The following is a 23,563-nucleotide window of genomic DNA, read 5'->3' as shown; positions in this document are numbered from 1 at the left end:
GGGCAGGTTGTATAAGAGGGGGTAGGTACATGGAGACTCTGTACTTTCTGCTCAATTTTTCTGAAAATCTAAAATTTTCCTAAAAGATAAAGTCTATTTAAAACAGAGCTACACAGAGTCTTGATGACATCATTTGTGATACAGTATGCCTAAAATTAGTCTATTCCCTAGACTATTCAGCCACAAGTCAATACATTCTTTTTTTAGCTTGAGCAAGTGTGGGTTAGTTTTCTGTCATTTGTAATAAAAAAGTCCTGGTAGTTTTTGAGATGAAATCCAGTTTGGTGGTCAGGAAATGACATGCAAAGACTATGACAAGACACGACTGAAACCCAATGGCAGTCAGCAAGGGTCATAAGGATTTTTCAATAAGCAAGCATTGCTAGGATGGGGCTCCCCATGGCTTTGGTGATCAGAGAAGTGGCAGCCAATATGCCAGCCAGAATCGGGACGCCCGAAGAGGGCTCAAGGGCAGGGCTCTGGACTAGAGAATGGGGAATGGAATGAGCATGATGGGAGCTGAGGTATTGAATAGATTGTCGAGACAGTTAGGCCCAGGGAGCAAGGCAAAGCCAGATATCAAGAAATGGGGGAGCCTTGGAGTGTCAGACTAGTGATGTCGCCAGCCAGGACCTGATTTGGAGGTGGAAGGAGAGTGAGACGGCAAGGGGGATTGTTTGCTCCCCATGAGGGCAGGAGAGGACCCCATGTGTTAGGCCAGACAGAGCATTCCTTTTGATTGCTGCACTAGCGTACAAAGACGTCTGTTAGGGAAAGCAAACTGAGCGGAGAAAGTTGTGAACCTCTGTATCTCCTGGAAAGCCAGAGGACAGCCCCTGACCCACCAAACACAGCCTCCGTGAGAAGAGTCCCTTTAAATATAATTCCTGAAAACCCATCAGTTCCTTCAAACCTGGACCCAGTGCTCTTATTTCCTTTTTGATGTCACGTGAGATGAGTTGGTGTTATTTTTCCTCCCCTTTTCTCTCCACACCTAAATCCACAACTTTCTGAGTAAAGTTTGCCTGTGACTTAAGTGCTACAGAATCATCTGTGGGCGATGCTTTAACTCTTTCTCGAAAGAGGCACAGACAGTGAAAAGAGCCTGGATCTCAGCACCAGGTTCAATGCATGTTTTGACGTCAGTTGATGCTAACAAAGTGCATTATTGACCGTGTTTGTAATTAAGAGCTCTCTTTGTAGGCAACTAATCTTATCCTCTTTACTTTCTCGTTAATGACTTTAATTTAGTAAGCTGATGGTCAAGTCTAAAGAGAGAGGTCAAATAGTCCACCAATCCCTTTTCTTTTCTGCCCCCAAAAGAACTGAGTCCATGACGTGTCAAGCCACATACACCAACCAGGATTGACTCATGCAGGCAGGATGACTCCGAGTGAAGACATGGCTCAACAGACAAGGGGAAGCTTGACATGAGCAGAAGCTCTTGAAATGTAAAAACCCAGCATTGTGACACGGTTGTCCAGAGGGCTTCAGAGGGCAATGAAGGGAGCTTTGAACCCCAGTAGTGGCTCTGTTTTTTTCTGTTTTATGTATTGGAGTTTCGAATAAAATTTCCTTGGAAAAGGAGGTTTCACTGATTTTCCTTAAAAATTAAAAGACGTGAAAATCACTGCCCAAGAAAAATGAATTGAATAAGGACAAATTGCTACTGAGATGGGGGAATGAACTGGAGTATACCGTTGGCAATGGTGGTCTTCTTTGAGTCAGTAGGAGCACTGGCGCTGAGACCTTCCATCCTTTCTTCGACCTCTGCTCCCTGTTCAGTGAGAGGTAAGAAGAGTTACCTGGACTTGCTTCACCTTCAAGGCTTTCCTCCTACATCACCTCTCAGTGAAGTCTACTCTGACCAGACCATTTAATGTCAAATGCTTGTCGCCCGATAGACACTCCCAGTCCCCCATACCTTGTCTACTTTTTCTTTTATTCCTTAGCATTTTATCACTAACTATATAATTTACTTACTTATTATGCTCCCCTGGGAAAATCCAGTCTTAATGAGGGCAGCAATCACAGTCTGTCTTGTTGACCAATGAACCTAAAACAATGCCTGGACTATGGCAGGTGCTCACTAAATGTTTGTCAAATGAGTTATTTCTCTTTTCATTCTTGGCTGAGATGAAGGGAGAGAAGGGGAAGAGGACTACAGATTGTGTGCATTCACAGAGCAGTATCTGACCAGGTAATAAAGTGTTGGAAAGGTAATAATGGCCGGATTTTAGCAATTCCTCCCTGGATCCTATATCACCCCTTAATCTCTGCCCGATCTCTTTCCTTGTCTTTCATAATAAAACTTCCCAAAAATTATTCTGCACTCCCCATCTCCATTGTCTAACCTTCCTTCTTGCGTAGATGCACTGTAAGCTTTGCGGCCACCACTCTGTTGAAACTGCCCTCATAATGGTCATTCATGATGTCTTTCTACCAATTTCAAATGCACATTTTAGTCCTCGTGTCTCTTGACCTTCCTACTTCTTCATGCTTAAAAATCTCTCTTCATTCAGCTTTCAACCTCTTCTGATTTTCTTTCTGCCTCAGTTGGTTTGACCCTTCTTTGTTCCTTCACAGGGCCTCTTTCCTCTGTTCTTGAAATGCTGATGACAGATGCCCATGTGGTATCCTTGAACCTCCTTCCTCTCTCTGTTCACTGTGGATTCTCACTATTGATCCCCGCCATTTCCATGACTTCACCAGTGACCAAGATGGCGATGCTCTCCAACCTCTATCTCCAGCTCAGCCTCCTTTCCCGAAATTCAGATCTACATGTCCCTCTGCCTCCCAGCCATCTCTACGCCAATGCATCATAGGCACCTCAAATTCAACATTTCCAAAATCAAACACACCCTCTCTCCCCTAAATCTGTGACATCACTTTCCCCGTAATTGATCAACTCATTGAGCCAGAAGTCATCTATAATCTGTCCTCCTCTTCTAAAAGTCACATTAGTAATCAATTACCAAGTTCTATCAACTTTATCTCCAAAGCATCTCCTAAATTATATCATCCTTGGATCTCTCTGTCCTTATTTCTTCCCTAGATTCCTGTAGGAAGTTCCTAAGTGGTCTTCTTACCTTCAGTCTTGTCCCATGCAATTAATTTCCCATGATAAAGTGATGTTCTAAAATGCTTTTCCTTAAAATTCCCCAATTATTTTCCACGATCTTCAGTATAAAATCCAGACTCCTCAGTAGGGCATGCAATGCTCTTATGATCTGTCTCTGCCTGTCACTTCACCCCTGTCCCCAACCAGGTCCCTCCTTGCAACCAAGCATACACAGCCACAAGGAAGTTCCTCTTCCTGAAACACCCTCACCTGCCTTTGCCCTGGCAATTCCCACTTATTCTTCAAGATTTAATTTATGTGTTATCTCCTCTGCTTAGGTATCCCAGAGCTTACTTCGGTAAAATCACCTACTATCCCTTTCTTACTCTTTTTTCTACCTTCCCAAGTAGGTTGGGGACTACTTGAGAGGAAGCTCATTCTCTTTTACCTCTCTGTTCTTCCCAGAAGTAATCACAGAGCCTGGCTCTTAACAAGTGCTCAATAAATGTATGTTGAATGAATGAATGTCTTCAAGCCGGTAATGAGTATATGAGGGTTCAGGTTAGATCTAAAAGAGGGTAGGGCTCATCTGTCACTCTTTTCTGCCACGCAGTATCTGAACTTTCCTCCTATGTCTACAGAATTCCTTTGAGTCTCAGTGGGAGGCAAAGCCTGCCTCCCACTGCTGATGCTGATGGTGTCAATAGCTCACTGTCCCAGTCCTACCTGTGGCCATGGCAAAGGCTCCACTTCCTGCCATCAGATGCACACCCCCTTCCCCAAGACTTTGAATAGGAAGTTCACAGCTTCAGATGGATGGAATTGGAAACAGGGGCCATTAGGCAAATTTGCATCCCTGGCCCAGCAACAGCAATGGTATTAGTAGCAGTGTCCAGAGCCAGCAGAGTCAGAGGAGCAGGATGCACATCTATGCTGGCAGTGGCCATAGAACTGTCTTCACAGGATCAGTTCTTTAGCATTCTTTGGGGTGTTGTTCCAGGCTGTGTAGCCTAGAGCCTAATTCTCTAGCCTCCTGATGACTCTATAAGCTACCCAGCTATCTTTTGATCAATTTTCTTTAAATCGACCAGAGTTCATTTCTGTTGCTTGCAACTACAAACCCTGACTGGCACCTTGAGGTTTCAAAGGTACAGCATTTAACTGAGATGCAGCACAGAGAAAACTAGGTGACATTGCAGGGGTATCAAAGCCTGAGCAGTCCCAGTGGGACTGTGTGACCTGCTTGCTCAAGTGCCAGCTGGCCTGGATTTTACCCCATTCTTCCTCAAAGCGAGGTGTAAGAATAGATCTGATTATACCTTTAGGGTCTAGAGTAACTTTTTTCGAAAAAAGAAAAAATCCCAAATGCTTCTCATAGAGTCAAAAGCTGTGTGCTCTGTGGTGTGCTCAGAGTTCGGGACCAGAGGAGACCTGTTAAAGGGCTGCAAGAGAGATGGAGTTTGGCTCCAGCCAGCCCTTCTGGGAAGCATGAATTGAGGTGGAATGGCTGTGTTGATAAGCCAGGGAATGATGCCATTAAGAAGAAACAAAAGCCCAGACTGTGTCATCTGCCAGCCTCTTGGAAGCCAGCTTGTGTGAGGACTTGGAACCTGAGTGACACTCCAAGGGGTGACTGGTGAGTGGAAAGCCTTTCCCTGCTCACATAATCTCATGTGCTATTTGCTCAGCGCCCCTCAATGAGATCCTCACATTCTGGCATTCCCCTGACACTTCCCCTCTCCTCCTCAATCAACCTGGCTTCCAAGATACTAGTGCCTCATTCCTTCTTCCTGGTAGAAGCTACTCTGTAGACCAAGGCTAGACAGTGAGTTCATCTGTTAAGCAAAAAACGTATGTCATCATATAATAATTTCCCCTGGTGCCAATACTCTTACTCTTTAGCCAAATGAATAATGTAGTGGCCTTCTTAGAACCAAGGCATGACCAAAGTTCACGTCCAAGTCTTAGTGAGGTCTTCACAGGGGTGTGGAATGAGTCAGAATGATAGTTGCTATATAAAGAGTTACTCTACCTGGATAATTTGTCACTATTGACCTCTTCTGTCCCAGGGAGCAGAGGCCCCAAGAGCCTCCTCCCTCCCAATAATATCCTCCCTACTGTTTTGCTGCAGTACCTAAAATCACCAGCAGCAATGTCTTTAAGAAAAGGCATAGTTCCCAAACCACTTATGACAATGTAGATGTTTTCTGGGAGGAATCATTAACAGCCGCTAACATATCCACAGATAGTAGACCTTGAGGGAATGAAACTTAAGACAGGGAAGAGGGAAGAAAAGAAAGGTCTTATTCCATCATGGAAGGCAGTCCCATGGATGAGGCACCTTAGTGATCATGAAGAGCCAGGGCACTTGGGAACTCAGGAAGATGGGCGTTGGCAGCTCAAATAAGGAGAACACTTGGGAAAAAACCACCCAGAGACCAGGAGAACCATCTGGAGGCAAGGATAGCATGAAAACCCATTGGTAGCATCTCCAAGACCTTTCTTATGGAAGCAAATTGCTCTCATTCACAAATGTCTTCTAAATGCATCCTCCCCAGACCACTACTGACAGTGGCCTGAGCCACAGTTTGGGACATAGGACATCTAGGGATGATGGAAGAGGTGGGTCATCAAGAGGATATGACCATTGGTTGACTTGACAGCTGGACCTGGGCAATTAGAGGTTCCTTACCTTCTTGTCTGTCCTTGGAATGTATGTTCCACCCACTGTTCCCACACCTGGAACCCCTTCAAGGATGCAGCCTTGAGAGAGTAACGTGTTATTGAGATGATCTGGACTTAATCAGTGACTGAACTCCATTGAGGCCTTTCTATAAACTCTTAAGATCCTGGAGGGTGCATAGATCCACTCATCATATTTGAGTTCCCTTGCTTATTAAAACTGCCGCCTACCAATCTAGAGTGGTCTGCCTTATTCTTCGGTCCGTCCTTTCCCTCCTTGTACAAAGGCCAATTTCAGATTCCACCTGGGGAAATCCTGAGGTTGCAAACCACCAGGGGAAACCAAGGGAGCTATATCATAATGGAAAGACATAAAAAATGGAATTCCCTGGAAAAGCATTTTTAAAGCACTATAAAACTATCAAAGATGAGAACATTCAGGTCTATGAAAATTACAAACCTAGCACACAATCTTTATTGATATTGTCCCAGGGACGTGATGAAACTGCAGGACCCTGCATTCAGCCCTTAGACCCAAGCAGCCAGGGCCTCTGCCTGCAGCACTTTGCTCTAGAGAATTCCACGAAAGGAGTGCTGTGCTAAGGGACGTGCCCACTCGGCACCCATCCCCTTCTAGACCATGCTGCGGGTACTTGGGACTCAGGAATCCCCTGAGCAAATCACCCAGGTGGAACCTGCTTCCTCAGGTCTGTACCACTAAAGAACCTCAGGGCAGGTGTGTGTACCTCTGTTCAGGAGGAGGGTTCATCCCCAACTCTTTGGGTCCTGCAGGCTGGAGAGTAAATACACAAGTGCCAGAGGCCCCTCAAAGTGCAAGATGGAATCAGGGGTGGCACAAAGAGAAAGATGGGCCTCAGGCTTTTTACTCTTGCTCCAGTCCTGCAAATATGAGGAGCAGGTCTGCCTAATGCATTCTTTCTATGTCGGCACATTTGTGAAGGGACAGCCCCATATGCTGTTGGACATCCGCTAGGTCGTGAGAAGGAGGAAGACGACTGGCCCCAGCCGAGCAGACAGGGCGTGCACATCTGCTCCCTTCCTTCCCTAGAGGATCCCTGGGGACAGGTGGAATCCAAACACAAAGACCCACCCCCAGCCTTCCCAAACAAGAGCACGTTCCAAGGCAAACCCACCAAGCATCCTTTAATAGCACAGCTGGTCCGCTGCATCTCTTCTTGAGCTTACCAGTTAAGGCTGAAAAGGGAAGTCTGAACAAGCCCGGATGCCAAGCACTGGGCAGAGTTCCTAAGGGAGGCAGATTGTGTGCAGTGACCTGAGAGGCTGACCCTTTGAAAAAGTGCAGAAAGTCCTGAGACATCTGTAGCTTCCTAGAGCACCCATAGATGCCCCCAAAGTTGTCCCTGGGTGTCCCTCTGCCCTGGTCTGTGGCTCTGACAGCTGCAGGGACAACAGGGCAAGAAAGTGCCAGGTTCTTGAGGGAAGTTTGTAACATACCTAGAGTGAAGTTCACCTGCCCTGTACTCCCACCTCCACCTCTGAAAAAGGTAAAAGGTTGTGAACAGGACAAGAAATCTTTCCCTGACGTCTGGGAAGACGAGGATGTTGCAAAAAGAATGAAAGGAATCGGAAAAGAGGTTTAGTCTGCAGCATCTCTCTTGCTCTGGGTTCCAGATGTGTTTTGAAATACCCACCAGTCCCCCTAGTTTGGTATTTACTGGGCCAGGGTGGATTTTTCCATTTCAGGCTGATGTCATTCCCAGCCTGCACATTTCCCAATATCCCGTCTGCTGATGCAGCTGACTCCTGCAGAGACACTGACCCATTCGCTCTGGTCTGAGAGGGCATCCTTCCTTCTGTTTTTGCTGCAGCCTGGAAAGTGATGCCTGGAAAAAGGAACTCAACCTATTGCCCATCAGATCTCCATGACGTCAGTCTCTTCCCTTTTGCTCCCCATTCATCTCTTCAAAGCTGGCCCCTGAACCACCCTGGCACTGAGCCCCGGGAAGGGACAGAGTGATTGGGAGGGACCCAGCTTCACACTCAAAGCCTTCTCTTTCCTATTCCACCTGCAAAAAGTTCAGACAAGAGTTTTACTTCCACTCCAGGGCCAAGTCCAGATGCAAAGACATATAGCTTCTAATAAACCTGGGTTGTTAAAAATAAGAAGAGTTTGATATAGAACATGAACAGCCAGTTCCAACAGAACTAAATTTGTGCCGTGGTGTATCACCCCATCCTGTGAGGGGGGACCTCTGTGTGTGTGACAGCATCCGATGACAACTGTAAGATGGGGTGGGTCAAGTTTACGCAAACTTAGCCATTCAAACAGCATGTTGTATAAAAGAAAATGTCAAGAATGGGCGATTTTTATCAGCCCAAGTATAATTTTAATAAAGTATAAGTGTTCCCAAAGCACAAAGCTGGCCTGTAAAGTTTCTAGTTCAAAAGCTATTTATGACATTATCAAAAGGGTAGTCAGAAAAGAGTGGTAATGGATGTCAGTGCACATATGCACACACACACAGACATGCTCACTGATACACATATATGAAGTTTTTATGACTGCACTTTTCTTGACAAAGGAAGCTCTGTTATTTGTTCCTGACCAGGATGGCAATGGGAACTAGAAGTTATGAATGGGAGTATAAAACCCCATTATACTGAAGACACAGAGATTACATTAAAAAATAAATTCTCCCTCCGAATCTCTAAATCATGGGCAGGTCTTCCTCAGGCATGTTGATGCCTGGGCAAGATTCCCAGGACACAGAAGGAAACTTCTAGATTTACTGCAGAGAGCCATTGTAATGATCTACCGCTTACCCAACTCTGGTCTAAAGTAGAGTTTTTCTTTTTCAGTTTTCCTCATACCCATGCTTTATTTACTGTGTGTGGATGGGTGGAAGGAAAATGAGAGGAAAGTGGGACGAAAAGGTGAGGATAAATATTTAAACGACTGACTTCTTTGTTTATTCCAATTTTTCACTTCACATCTACTCTTCAAGGACAAAGAGAAATTTTACTGCTTTTCAAAGGAGGAAAAGAAGTGTGTGTAACTTTTCCACTTTGATAACCGAAGAAAGTATTTTGTGAGTTGTTTTCCAAACTTTCAACATCCTCCTCCCCCATACAAAATGTAATGTAAAAAAAAATTATCTTGAATTCAACTAACAAATTTTTCATATCAAATTTTCTAAAGGAAAAATGAGTCCAAGTAATTTCTGAAATATATATGTAAGTATCATTGAGCTTCCCCCTGGATCCATGTGCCCCTCCTGTGATGAACAGCAATGCACCGTGGGTAGCATGGCCTCGCATCCAGCTCCAGAGGTAGGATCTGACTTGTCTAGCCCAGCACAGCAGTGCTATCTCCTTGGGCATCAGAACAGTAATAGAAAGTCTAAGACTTATTTTATGGTTGGAAAAGAAATGCTCTCTCTTCCTGCTGATCTTTCGCCTCCACCCGAGCAAGGATGTGAAATCTCAAAGCCCTGAGAATTACGGGCAGCCACGTGGTGACCATGAGAGGAGCCAGCCTTTAAAAGAAAGTGACACTATGAAAAGCTGAGAGCCGACACAGAAAGAGCTGGTCTTCTGTGAATCTTTGAGCCACTGTATCAAGCTACTGCAAAGCCTGTTCTGACTGCACATTTTAGTAATAAAAACTGTACTTTCCTTAATTGTTTGATTTGGGGTTTCTTTCACTAAGATACAAGTGCACCTTGTCAGATACAGCAAATCTATGTATCTGCAACCATGTGGACAATTTTATTTTTTCTTATCAAAATCCATCATATACCGAAAATTATGAATTTCTTTTCTTTTAAAGTTATCCTGTCAGAGAAGAAATACAGATCTGGGTAAAAAGAAAAATGCTTCTGAACACCAAAGCTTGGAATTGATTCCTAACAACAGGATGCAGTAAGTAAACAGGGCTGAGGTCACCTCTGCTTGCCAGGGCTAGGGCACAAGTTAAGAGCTGTTTTAGGAACAGCTTAATTTATCTGCTAACATTTTCACTGTTGGGGGGAAGCATCTTTTGTAGGACTAGAAACTTGGAGATCAACCACTTGAACCAAGTCAGCAAATGCATAGCTTTTGTGACTTCACACTTCTAAGGAATATTTAACACCAACTGCAGTCTAAATTAAGCTTAAAATGATTCAGTGGTCCAAGAGAAATCTCTTTTGAGCAAAAACAAGCTACACTAGGCCAGGGCTGAGTCCAGGAGAGCAAAGCTACCTGCAATAGAGCCAAAGGCAACTCAGAGATCCCCAAAGCAAAGGCTCTGTAGTCACAAGGCCACAGCCTCATCCTCAACTCAAACTCTTCCAATCAATCCCATTATAACTGCTCTTTCCCAGAATCACTCCATCAATTCCTTTTCCACCCATTCTTTCCACAGAGAACACCTTTTCACTCATTGCAAATCCCCAGAGGTAATGAGCACAAAATCCATAATCAAAGAGCAGATGTGCTTTTCAGATGAGGGCGAAAACATTCAGGATACTGAATTCGCTTGAAAGGCTCTGAGAATTTTAGAGCTTAATGGAACATTGCTGCCTTAGAAACTGCTTCTCTATACCTCATCCTCAAATTTCCAGAAGAGTAAAATCAAGCTCTGAAATTTCGTGAGACATGCTCAAGATCCATCTAGCAAATTGGTGGGAGAATTGGCGCTACAGCCCAGATCTTCTGACTCCAGAATCCATGATGCTTTTCTCTTCATCAAACTCTCTATGACAGTCTTATGTGTCACCTTAGCTGGGCGATGGCATCCAGGCATTTACTCAAACACTATCTAGGGGTTGATGCTAAGATATTTTGTAAATGCCAGTTAACATCTACAATCAGGTGACTTTAAGTAAGGAAGATTACCCTCAATAATGTGGCTGGCCTCATCCAGTCAGTTAAAGGCCTTCAGAGCAAAGACTGAGGGTTCCTGAAGACAAAGGAATTCTGCCTTAAGATTGCAGTGTCAAGTCCTGCCCAAGTGTCCAGGCTGCTGGCCCATCCTATGGATTTTGGACTTGCAGATCCCCATAATTTCATGAGCCAATTCCTTAAAATCTTTCTCTATATAGATGGCTAAATAGAGATGTAGATAGATAGATAGATAGTTAGATAGGTAGATAGATAGAGAGATAGATACTGAGATACAAAGAGAGACAGAGATATAGATACAGACACACACCCCCCCAAAGCTAGACACCCTATTGGTTCTGTTTCTCTGGAGAACTCTGACTGATACACTATTCAACAAGCTAGACAGGGCAAATACAAAATTCCCCTGATGAAGATCAAGAAACTTAGACGGAAATCCTCAGGATATAAGAAACCACTGCCTAATGACTTCTGCAGGGAAGTGGTGATCTGTGAATAAGACCTCTAAAGTGCTGTATCGTGTAGTGAATACCATGGGGAAATCTCCAGCAGTCAAAGAGAAGACGCTACCACTGAGGATTTCTTAAAGCGTTATCTCCTGGCAATGTCCTGAATAAAGGAAAAACAACAAGATCTCTAGTTGAAATAATTTGCTTGGAACTAGCTCCAAAGGAGGAAGGATAAAGCCCTCCCACCATTCTCTTCACAAAACCATCTAGATCCTTCTTTCTTAAAGAAGCAAGTCATGGAACTTAAAGATGAGGTTTGAAAGATTTCCAGTTAGGTGCCAAGTACATAACTCTGCTTTGGAGCCTAATATTTGAAGGATGCCAGCGACTCTGTTTGCAGGGTACGAGGGAAAATAAGTCTACCTAAAGTGGTGATAGGCAGGGAAATTTTTGTTTTAAGTTTTGTCAAAGGAGATTTGACAAGGCATCTTACTGAGTGTGGAATAGTCACTTAAAAACGCAATACATCACAGAAACTTCCTTTTCCTTCTTGCCCTGTTCTACCATTCACTTTACAGAGAAATCACCAGCAACCCTTCATGCCTGGCAATGGGCATTGCTTACCTTAAGGATCTTAGGAGATCTTGAGGGTAAAAGAACAATGAGGAAGCTGTTGCGTGGTGTTGATAAAGATTTTTCATTGCCTATTTCTCAGAAACGCTGTCAGCCGGCTCTTGGAGTCTGGCTTCCCCAACTTCTTCGGTCTCCATGAGGCAGAGCAGTGTTTTCCAAACCTGGCTGCCCATTAGAATTGCTGCAGGGGGCTTTTTAAATACTGAGGCAATAGTCCCAGCTCTGATCAATTAAATACAAATTTCTGAGAGTGCTAGTATTGGTATTAGTATCAGTAATTTTTAAAACTCCCCAAATGATTCTAAATGCAGCGAGTGTTGAGAACAACTGGGATAGAACTATTCGTCAAACAGCAAATAGCATGAGCAACAAGAATAACAACCACCACAAAATACGTATTGTATAGATTGAACGTTTGTGCCCCTCCCCACACACACAATTCATATGTTGAAAACCTAATGCCCAAAGTGATGGCACCTCACCAACACTTACCTTTTGGCTTCTTGATGGCCATCCTAACAGGTGTGAAGTGATATCTCCTTGTGATTTGGATATACATTTCCTTGGTATTTAGCGATGTTGAGCATCTTTTCATCCGCCCACTGGACATTTGTATGTCTTCTTTGGAGAAATGTCTATCCAGGTCTTTGCCCATCTTTTAATTGGGTTATTGGTTTCTTGCTATTGAGTTGTATGCATTCCTTATCTATTTTGGATATTAACCTCATCAGATATATGGTTTACAAATGTTTTCTCTCAATCTCAGGTTGCTTTTGAATTCTGTTGATTGTTTCCTTCATTGTGCAGAAGACTTGGAGTTTTGTGTAGTCCCACTTGTTGAATTTTTGCTTTCGTTGCTTGTGCCTTTGATGTGAAATCCAAAACTCATTGCCAATACCAGTGTCAAGGAGCTTTGCCCCTATGTTTTCTTCTAGGAGATTTAAGGTTTCAGGTCTTACATTTAAGTCTTTAATCCATTTTGAGTTGATTTTTTGTGAGTGGCATAAGATGAAAGTCCAATTTCATTCTTTTGCACGTGGATGTCCAGTTTTCCCAACATCATTTATTGAAGAAACTATCTTTTCCCCATGGGGTATTCTTGGTGCCTTTGGCAAAGATTACCTGACCCTATATGAGTGATCTTTTTAAAAAGAGATACGTTTGAATTAGCTCTAATTACAAGTGTGTGCATATATCACATTTGAACTTTTTATAAGACTATGTGTTGTTTTATATAAAAATTAAAATCTTTCTGTTTTTAAAGTCAGCTTATTATGTGCAAATGGCAGGACATTCATTACTATTAGTAATAAACAATATGAGACACATCTTTTTGAGATTTGATGTTTTAAGTTACAGAAACTGGCTCTCCTCGTCAGGCAGCTCATTTGAGGGGCAGTTTCTCTTTTTCTGTGGACCAAAGCACATCTGCGTGTCTGGGTTCTAACAGTTGCCTGAGCTGCCATTTTCCGTCTAATGTGGGACGCCCACAAACCAGCCTTCCTCAACAAAAGCATGAACACTTCCCACAGCAGGTCCTATGCCCTTTGTGGAGACTCCTGCTTCCTCTGATTGCCTCGAATTTCCAAACTCTCATTTCCCCTGGCGCAGAATTACAAAACCAAGTGTGTCAGCCTCATGTTGGAAAAAGTGTTAACTTGATGAGCTCTGTTTTCTTTGGAAAGGAGGAACTGTGAGTGCAAAACTAAAGGCAGTTCAGATCAGGTTAACACATGTCCTTGGCTGGAAAAAAAAAAAAAAAGCCTCTAACTTCCCATGATTAATATAGCACATTCATTCAGCTAGCCCCTGTGGTTCCTGGAGCGTTAGAGACTTTAAAGTTTCCAGCATACCCAGCGAGTGCAATAGTGGAATTTTTCTTTTTTTTTAACTGAAGTCCAAATGCATGTTATATAATCAAGAGGATGGAAATTCCAACTCTACACATGCAAGTATCTGGAGACCGTGGGTCTTGTCAATGAATTGGAATCTCCTTGGTGGCTCTTTGGTTAGACAGTCGGCCATTGCCTACGAACAAAGTAAACCCTGCTCTTGTATTAACCACCTATGCAAATGAGGGCAAAGGATCAACTAGGTCGTGGGCAGACTGCCAGATTCTGTCTGAGGAGCTGGAAACAGGGCTGCTCAAAAATGGGCTGACCTCTTCCTTTTGTACCTCTCCCTTCAACATCAACACCTCCCTAGAAAAATATTTATTATTCCTATCTGAATTGTAAATGCAGGAGTAACCTCACCTGAAAATGATGCTTTAAAATGCTATGAAATTATACACTCAACTTTTATGTCTTAGTTTGGAATATATATGCCCCTCAGCTCTAAATTGTCTGCAAATTTTGCATTTTCGTCATCCTCTACAGTTTTTTATGGATAATCTCCAATAGTCAAAGTTGTAAAATGTAAATCTTCGTGGTTTTATGGGGACTGTTTATTTTACTTCATTCTAAGAGAAGCCAAGAGGCTGTTTCTCTCTTTTCCAGTTGGGATGCAACTGAATATCTGGATTGGAAAATTCCTGTCTGACTACACTGGGTATATCATGCACTATCATGCCACTATGTTTAACTTCTTTGGAAAGTAGAAACCTAGCATAAGAAATTATCAGGGCTTAAAAGGAATGGGATGGGATTTCCACCAGCTCATTAAGATATCCTCCTTGTTGCAGGGTCGGGGGCAGTTCATGATTTTGCTCAGGAGCATGAAAGGGAACTAGAAAGCTAACATTTGATTGTGTGGATCTATAAGTTGCTATTAAAATTTTTTTATGTCAAATCATCTGTCTTGCAGAAAGCTTCCTTAATAGGGTATTTGTTTTTACAGGTAGCCTAGAATTCTATTCTTTTCTGTTAGGGCCCGGAGGAAAGGAATGGAGGATTTCATTCTAAAGAAATACAGGAAAACTGGTTTGTACTAGAAAACGGAAATGCAGCCCAGCAGAGTTGTCCCCAATAATGCTTAAATAAGGGGGATGCAGAGTTAGGGTGGGATGAGGGGCGATAGATGTTTACACGCAAATTTGCAGTATGCTTCTAAGCAGCCCTCTATAGATGGTACTCCCAAGACTTGACTTCAAGACAACTTTAAGACATTGAAAATAAAAATCAGTTTGTTGAATGAGATCAGTTGCCTATAGAGGTGAACACCTCCAGAGCTTTTCTGTTAATAGGTATCCAGGAGTCTCTCCAACACCAAATTCCAAGTAACATGGCCTTGATGTAGCTTTAAGAGAGCATGGCTGGAATCTGATTCTAACCAAGGAAGTTGAAATCTGATTAATTAAACTATCCTAGGTCTTAATAAAGACTGTGCCAAGAAAATAAGAAAGATGGGCATGGAGCCTAGACAAGGAGAGCAGAATAAGCAGCTGTTTGGTTATTGGTAGTGTGAGTTGTGCACTGCCCAAGGAAGTCATGCTTTGACCAGTTGACTTGATATTCCTACTTTGCTGGAAGAGTTACCCTTGGGTTGGAAATGGATCAGATGCTTAACTCCACTGAGTCCTAGTTTCCCCATCAGTAAGAACAGTAGGAGATAAGTTCAGAGAGTTAATGGAGGATATTTTGTATGGGACCTGTGGGCCACTGTGAAGACTTGATTTTTACTCTGAGGGAACGGGGGAGCCATTGGAGGGTTTTGAGGAGAGGGGTGATTGGGGTTATCAAGAACTAACATTGTAAAAAGATTAGAAGGATCAAATGAGCTAATCCATGTAAAGCACTTAAATCATGCCTAGTCTATTAATGGCGCTCAATAAGTAGTAATCATGATTGTAAATACCATACTTCAGTGATGCTATCAAAGTATCTCCTCTTCACCAAGACTGAATCATGAAGAGAAAGAAAATCTGAATAGACCTATAACTAGGAGGAGATTGAATTAGTAACCTCCCAACAAAGAAAAGCCTTAGGCCAGATGTCTTCACTGGTTAATTCTACCAAACATATGAAGAATTAATACCGATTATTCTCAAACTCTTCTAAAAAATTGAAGAGGAGGGAACACTTCCTAACTCATTCTATGAGGCCAGCATTACCCTGATATCCAAATCAGACAGAAGAAAAGAAAACTGGAGACCAATATCCCTGATGACTATTGATGCAAAAATCCACAACAAAATACTAGCAAACAGAATTCCACCACATATTAAAAGGATTACACCATGATCAAGTGGGATTTATCTTGGAAGGCAAAGATGATTCAGTATACAAAAAAATCAATCAATATAACATTATATGACACCACATTAACAGAATGAAGGGGGGAAAACCCCCATATGGTCACATCAATTGATACAGAAAAAGCATTGACAAAATTTGACACCCTTTCATCATAAAAATACTCAACAAACTAGGAATAGAAGGAAGTTATTTCAACACAATAAGGGCCATATATGAAAAATCCACATCATACTCAATAGCAGCATCATACTCAATGGTAAAAGACTGAAAGCTTATCCTCTAGGATCAAGAACAGGGCAAGGATGTTCACTTTTGCCATTTTCTATTCAACACAGTATTGTTGAATAGTATTGGAAGTTCCAGCCAGATCAATTAGACAAGAAAAAGAAATAAAAGGCATCGAATTTAAAAGGAAGAAGTAAAATTACCTCTGTTCACAGATGATATGATATTATATGTAGAAAACCATAAAGATTCCACAGACGCACACAACTATTAGAACTCATAAACAAATTCAGCAAAATTGTAGGATACAAAACTCACACACAAAAACCAATTGCATTTCTATACACCAAAAATGAACAATCTAAAAGGAAAATTAAGAAAATAATTTCATTTTGAAAAGCATCATAAAGAATAAAATACTTAGGGATAAACTTAACCTAAGATGTGAAAGACTTGGATACTGAAAACTACAAAATATTGATGAAAGAAATTAAAGAAGACACAAATAAATGGAAAGACAAATTCTGTTAATAGATTAGAAGACCTAATATTGTTAAGATGTCAAAACTACACAAAGCAATCTATAGATTCAGTGTAATCCTTATCAAAATCTCAATGATATTTTTGGTAGAAATAGAAAAATCCATCCTGAAATTCATTTGGAATCTCAAGGGACCCCAAATAGCCAAAACAAACTTGAAAAAAAAGAACAAAGTTGGAGGTTTCACACTTACTGATTTCAAAACTTACTACAAAGCTACAGTAATAGAAACAGTGTGGTACAGGCATAAAGACAGACATATAGACCAATGGAATAGACTAGAGATTCCAGAAATAAACCCTCACTTATATGGCCAAATGATTTCTCACAAGGGTGCCAAGACCATTCAATGGGGAAAGGACAGTCTTTCAACAAATGGTGTTGGGATAATTGGATATCCACGTGCAAAAGAATGCATTTGGACCCTTATCTTACACTATATACAAAAATGAACTCAAAATGGATCAAACATCTAAATGTAAGAGCTAAGACTATAAAACTCTTAGAAGGAAACATGGAGAAAATTTTCATTATATTAGACTTGACAATGATTTCTTGAATATGACATGAAAAGCACAGGCAACAAAAGAAAAAACAGATAAATTGGACTTTGTCAAAATTAAAATTTTTTGTACATCAAAGGATACTAGCAAAAGAGTGAAAAGTCAACCCACAGAATGGGAGAAAATATTTGCAAATCATATATCTGACAAGGGATTAATATCTAGAATACATAAAGCACTCTTATAATTCAACAACAAAAGATAAACAACTCAATTAAAAAATGGGCAAAGGCCTTGAATAGACCTTTCTTCAAACAAGATCACAAATAGCCAATAAGCATGTGAAAAGATGCTCAACATCACTCATTATTAGGGATATTCAAATCAAAACCACAGTGAAATACCACTTCATACCCGTTATGATGGTGATTATCAAAACAAACAAAAACTCTAGAAAGCAACAAGTGGTGGCATGGATGTGGAAAAATTGGAGCCCTTGTGCATTGCTGGTGGTAATATAACGTGGTACAACCTATTGCAGAAAACAGTATGTCAGTTCCTCAAAAGATTAAAGATAGAATTACCATATGATCCAGTGATTCCAATTCAGGGTATATACTCAAAAGAACTAAAAACAGTCTTGAAGGGATATTTTTACACCCATGTTCATAATAGCATTATTCCCAATTACGAAAAGATAGAAATGACCCAGGTGTTCATCGATGGATGAATATATAAACAAAATGTAGTATATCCATACAATGGAATATTATTCAGCCTTAAAAAGGAAGGACACTCTGACACACGTTTCCACAGGGATGAAACTTGAGGCCATTATGCTAAGTGAAATAAGCCAGACACAAGAGGACAAATACTGTGTGATTGCATTGACATGAGGTACTTAGAGTAGTTAAATTCATAGAGACGGAAAATAGAATGGTGGTTGCCAGGGGGTTGGGAGAGGGGTAAATGGCGAGTTAGTGTTTTGTGGGTACAGAGTTTCAGTTGGAGAAGATGAAAAAAGTTCTGGAGTTGGATAGTGGTGATGGTTGCACAGTAATATGAATGTACTTCATGCCACAGAATTGTACCCTTAAAAATAATTAAAATTCTAAATTTTATGACGTATATTTTACTACAATAAAAAAATGTAGCTCTCCCTTCCTCTGGGTCTATACTCTCCAACAAATTTCTGGTTAACATTTCTCTTTACGTGTAATTTTTTTCTGTGGAGAAAATACAGGGCTTAGTCAGCCTTACCCTGGCCGTTGGTCCTCAAGGCTTTCAACTCAACGGGCATTCTGATTTATACATCAAGCTCTTATAAGTGTGGGCATCAAGAGACTATCTCTTGGAGAAGGATGACTGACAAAACTGAATTTCTAGACAGCAGTGCAGAGACTCGGACCCTAGAAGGCAGTGACTGCCTGAGGTGGTGAGGCTTCATCCAGGCCACCATTTGGGCTCTGGGCATGTCTTGGTTACCACTTCTCTGCCTAGTAGCAAAACCAGCCTGTTACAAAAATGGATGCAGCTGTCAGCTCCAAGGTGGGCCCTGTTTCTCTTCCTCTTTGCAAAACTGACTTAGAGTTAAAATACCAGGAATGACTTGAAGCACAATTACTTTCTCGTCCCGTGTCAGGCTGGCTACCTTGTTGAAGGACGAACTAGATAAAAACTCACACTGTTATAGAAAGACTGTCAGAAACCACCAGCCTACTCGGAAGCCCTTAGTTGCGTGGGATGGGAACTGCGTCTTTCTTACAATGCCGATGTTGTTAAGAGAGAGGGAGAGAGGAGAAAAACAGCACTTTCGACCAGAAAGATGCAGTGTTGGGTCTGATGTGCAATTATAAAGGAGTAAGGCAGAAACCCTTCTCCTCCACATGTTCCAGCCTCCCCTGTCTTCCCAAGGCTAAGATGGATGCCTCTTCCATGTGCTCCTGTGGCATCTGGTATTGACCCTTGCATGAGCCTTCTCATACCGCATTGACACTGCCTGTTTACCCAACTGGCTCTCCCACTGGAATGTAAGCAACTCCACAGACTCTGTCGTAAATCATCTTCGATTTAAACAACTTTGTTTCCCTAGGGCTAGTGCTGACCTGGCACAGAGTAAGAACACAATAACTCTTGGCTAAAGAATAAAAGCAGACTGCTGTATTTCATTGACTCTACGATCCCACCAATTACAAGACACTTTCATTGCAAGACCCGTAAGAAAGAAAAAAATTACAATCAGAAGACACCAGCAGTTATAAGACACACTCCACTTTTAGGATTGTTATCACCTTGATTTCAGGTCCGGAACAGAGAAGAGATGACCACAAAAAACTTGAAGATTAATTGGTATCACTTTGTAAATACAGACATATGCACATACGTTTACACAAACAAAAACATTTACTTTTTGCTAGTTCACCTGGCGTCTCTATCTTGAGCTTTTCCTCTCAGTCCAGATGTTGTTTCAAATTTAAATGAATCGCCCTCCTGTCTGAACACCAGGTACCTAAAGACGGATAGAGGGACTCGGCCCCACTTCTTAGCTATGCTTACGTTCTGAGGCTGAGCTCTAAAACAAAAGTATTATTTGCTGCCTCCATGCAGGCAGCTTAAATGATGAGGATCAGTGCATCCAAAGGGGAAATATTTTTGCCACCAGGCAAGATTGTAATAAAAGAAGCTCATTCATCATCTGCTGAGGGGAAACATGTCACTACAAAATTACTAGGTAATGAAAAATCTGGGCAGTCCTACGGCACTTTTAATCAGAAAAATCTCAAAGCAATCCCACACTAACGTCAACAAAGCCTCATCATTGGCAGGATGCAAAGTGGAAAGTGTCCCTTTCTGCAGTGTTACACACCATGAAACTAAGATGGAAAAAGGTTAAAGCAAATTAATAAAAAGCAAACAGGGATAATTATTATTGTACACACAGATACATTTCTGCATAAATACATATGCAAACACACATGGAATTTTAGTTTGATTGCATAACAATGAGACCATGCATGAATACTTTATTGTAAATCCTCAAACACCACACAAATAATAATAATGAGCAGTGGAAGCATGTTGTAACTCAGAGGATGGACTTTGGAATCAAACAGAACTGAGCTCCAATCCTAGCTCTCCCACTTCTTCCCTCTGTGACCTTGGGCAAGTGTCTTTCCCGCTCTAAGTGTCCATGTCGTCATCTGTCAAATGGGATCATAAGATTATGCGCCTCATGGTACCCAGGGTTTGATGGATACTCCACGTAGGGCCCTTACAAGACTGGCTGGCGGACAGCAAGTGCTCTGTTAAGCAGTAGCTCCTCTGGTTTGAACTAGATTTTATCTATCCATTTATCACGCCCACAGGACCCGCTCTTGATACACACACCGGCACTTAATTCTGCAGTGTTTTCATTTCCTCACTCCCAGTTTGGTCTCCCTTCCCTCTCTATCTAGTTTGGCCTCCATAGTCAACTGCTGGTATTTGCTCCCCCGCTGGGGTCCCTTCTTTCTTGCCCCTCCAACCTCACCTTCCTGCTGTTCTTTTTATGACTCTCCTCAGGCCAGAATTATTACAGTGGCCTCTCAGCTCCAGTCTTGCTAACTCGAATCCGTCCTACGTGGCTTTATCTATTTATCTTCCTGGAATGAAATCCCAGGCACGATGTTCCTCTGCTCAAAATTCCCAAAGCTCCGCCATTGCCTACTGAAGTAACTTCTCACTACAGCATTCAAGACGTCCCTCTTTTGACCTTAATCTGCCTTTCCAGATATCTCCCCAATGTAGCCAAACTGATGTACCTACCCTCTGCTACCTTCTCCTACATCCATGGTTTTGTTCATACAATTTCCTTTTATTGCAATGTCCTCCTCTTCATCTCTGTCTTTAAAAATCCTAACCCTCCTTCTAAACCCATCTCAAATTCCACCTCCCCTGCAATGTACCTTTCCAGACCTTCCAAACTCCTTTGAACTGTCTTACGTATGTCTCTCTTTAGGACACATATTCAGCCTTACATTCGGGCTGGTTCATCATAAGGCCCGTCTCACCTCTGTAGTCTATCACGGCTTTGTCCATACCAAGTGGACAATAAATACAGATGCTACCCTGCTGTGTTTAATTGGTTATATTTGAATACACAGGTTTATCTTGAGCCCTGTGTCACATATACTCCTAAAACAGAAAGATAAAATCAAATCGACCCTTTGTGCTTGCTGCTGTACTTACCAACATAGGGTAGGGCCTGGGCTGCTGGAATCTCTACCCAACAGAAAGTCTTCCAACTCATTAAAACAGTAAATCATTACTTCCTTTACCACAAAATAAATATAAACTTGCCTATCATGTCCACTCCGCTAACTACAGTACTACTAAAAATATCTTAATCTGGATGTTGGTATAAACTGAAAATTTAACAAATGTTTTGTTTTCTGTTTATTTGGGGTTTGGATTTAATCGTGCTGGAAAGAAAAACAAACTACAGTTCTTGTTGTAACAGAGGGCTTGGTGAAATCCTCTGTTCCATCTCAGAGTAGAAGACAATAGAACTGAGCTTCCATCCTTTAACATAAGCCTGTAGAATTTCAAGTGAAACTACTTTTTAAAATTATGTTTTAACCCTGTCTTTGCTGGGTGGCAGTTTTTACAGCTAATGAGGCATCTTGGATTCAAGTCAGTAAGTCAGGCAAAGAATGATTTGTTAAACCAGATAGAAAAAAACAATTTTTAAAAATCAGAATATCTTAGTAATGGATCCTCAAAGTCTTCTCAGTTTTTAAAGTCTGTTCCTAAGCTACTTGGCCAGGAATACGACCAAAAAGTGCTCATGGGGTATCTTCAGAAAACACCATTCAAGAAACCTGGCCTCTACACAGCTTCCCCAAAATGGGATTAGCAAGAACTTGAAATGATTGTGCAGCTCAACCCAATTGGAATGTTCAACAATTAAAATTTAGTAATGTCACACCAAAAGGGAAAATAGATAACTCAAACGCTGCCTTGTAAGAGCAACAGCACCATTTTTAAAAAATAACTTCTTTCTCCTGCCTTTAAGTCTCACAAAACTATTGCAGCAACATCCATATTACGAATCGTTTTATAAGTCAACTCCTTTCTTTCCTGCTGTGCATATAGTGATGATCATTTCCAAGTTTTCCTAGACTTCTTTGATACCATGTGATTAATTTTAAGGAGAGGCAATTTCTTAAATTCTATGATCGAACCTTTCATATTGTGGATTTTCATATAAATAAATTCACAGACCAGTAAAACAAAAAATACTTTCCCAGACTATGTTACTCCTGAACTTTTGTTGAGGCACTGTTGGCTCTGAAGCACCAACGGCAGTTAATTGCAGGTCAATTTTGGCCATTGCTAAGGCTCCAGAGCTTATTTTCATTGCCTCCCTCCAAATCCTTTGAGAATTTATGAGAATTTAAAAGGCTTTACACACTTTCTCTCACTAGTAAGAGTTCCCTTCAATGTCTTATTCATTAATAATGTTCAACAAATTTGTTTCCTGATGGCATTCACCAAACGATCAGAGCTCCCCTCCAGCACCATTCCTTCTATAATAGCATTGGGATCACTCACCGTTGGCATTTCAATAATTGATGGTCGGGGGATTGAAGTCTGAAAAGCAACCTCCTCACAGTTCGTTTTACCATCTAGGGACCCAGGCAAATCCTTGGGGGTCTCAACAGGCTGGACCACAGCATGGTTGCTGGAATTCTGATTTGCACTGCCATTTCTCTCTGAATGGGTGCCGGAATCTCGCCTTTTCTCTGCAGTTCCTTCTTCCCCTCTTGGGTGACTTGGGTGTCCACCTGCTTTGGCCATAGGCTGAATGTAGATAGTGGAATGAGCATCAGTTGTGCTGGGCTGATCAAAGGGAGCACTGTCCCTTGCATTCCCAAAACAAGCCAGCAGAGCTGAGCATGGAAATGGATGCATCCTTCTAGATGGAGATTTCAGTCTTTTGGTGAGCCTTGCCTTCCACGTGGACATGACCCGCAGTAAAACATAGCAACGTTCAAAGGGGAAAAGAAAAATTTCCAGGGGTTCAGATCACCTCCAGTTTCCTTATAGTCACTATTTCATTGCCTGAAGAGAAGGACTTTCTAGTGGTTGCTCCTAAGTAGAAGATTAGGAGGTGGTAGGGCCACCCTCCCTGAGAGTCGCTCCACAGCTAACCCCCTTTCGGAAGAGTCCATCCTCAGCTATTTCACGCTCTTCCTTCCCTGGTGCTGTCAGTGGCTAAAGAAAACTCTCTGTTAGGCATGTGGTTGGCTTCGGTTACAGTCCCCAGGCAGGGCAGACGCTTCAGTGTAAGGTAGTGCCAAGTCAATAGACAGTTGCTTCAGGTTACCTTGGAGGCATAAAGATAATGTAGCCTGATAGCATCCGCC

The 23,563-nt window shown here is 41.9% G+C and overlaps 1 protein-coding gene across 1 annotated transcript in view; it reads right to left on the bottom strand.

Annotated features, from left to right (window-relative positions):
- FAM107B (family with sequence similarity 107 member B) overlaps positions 1 to 23,162 on the bottom strand; it is a 204,726-nt gene extending 181,564 nt beyond the window's left edge. Inside the window, exon 1 of the mRNA XM_046679180.1 lies at positions 22,749 to 23,162. Coding sequence (XP_046535136.1) covers positions 22,749 to 23,162 — 414 coding nt within the window. The remainder of the gene's footprint in view (positions 1 to 22,748) is intronic.
- Between the last annotated feature and the right edge of the window lie 401 nt (positions 23,163 to 23,563).

This window comes from Equus quagga, chromosome 12 (genome assembly GCF_021613505.1).
Source record: "Equus quagga isolate Etosha38 chromosome 12, UCLA_HA_Equagga_1.0, whole genome shotgun sequence".
Taxonomy (NCBI): domain Eukaryota; kingdom Metazoa; phylum Chordata; class Mammalia; order Perissodactyla; family Equidae; genus Equus; species Equus quagga.
Note: the sequence above shows the minus strand (reverse complement) of the source record. Positions and strands in the feature narration are given on the sequence as shown.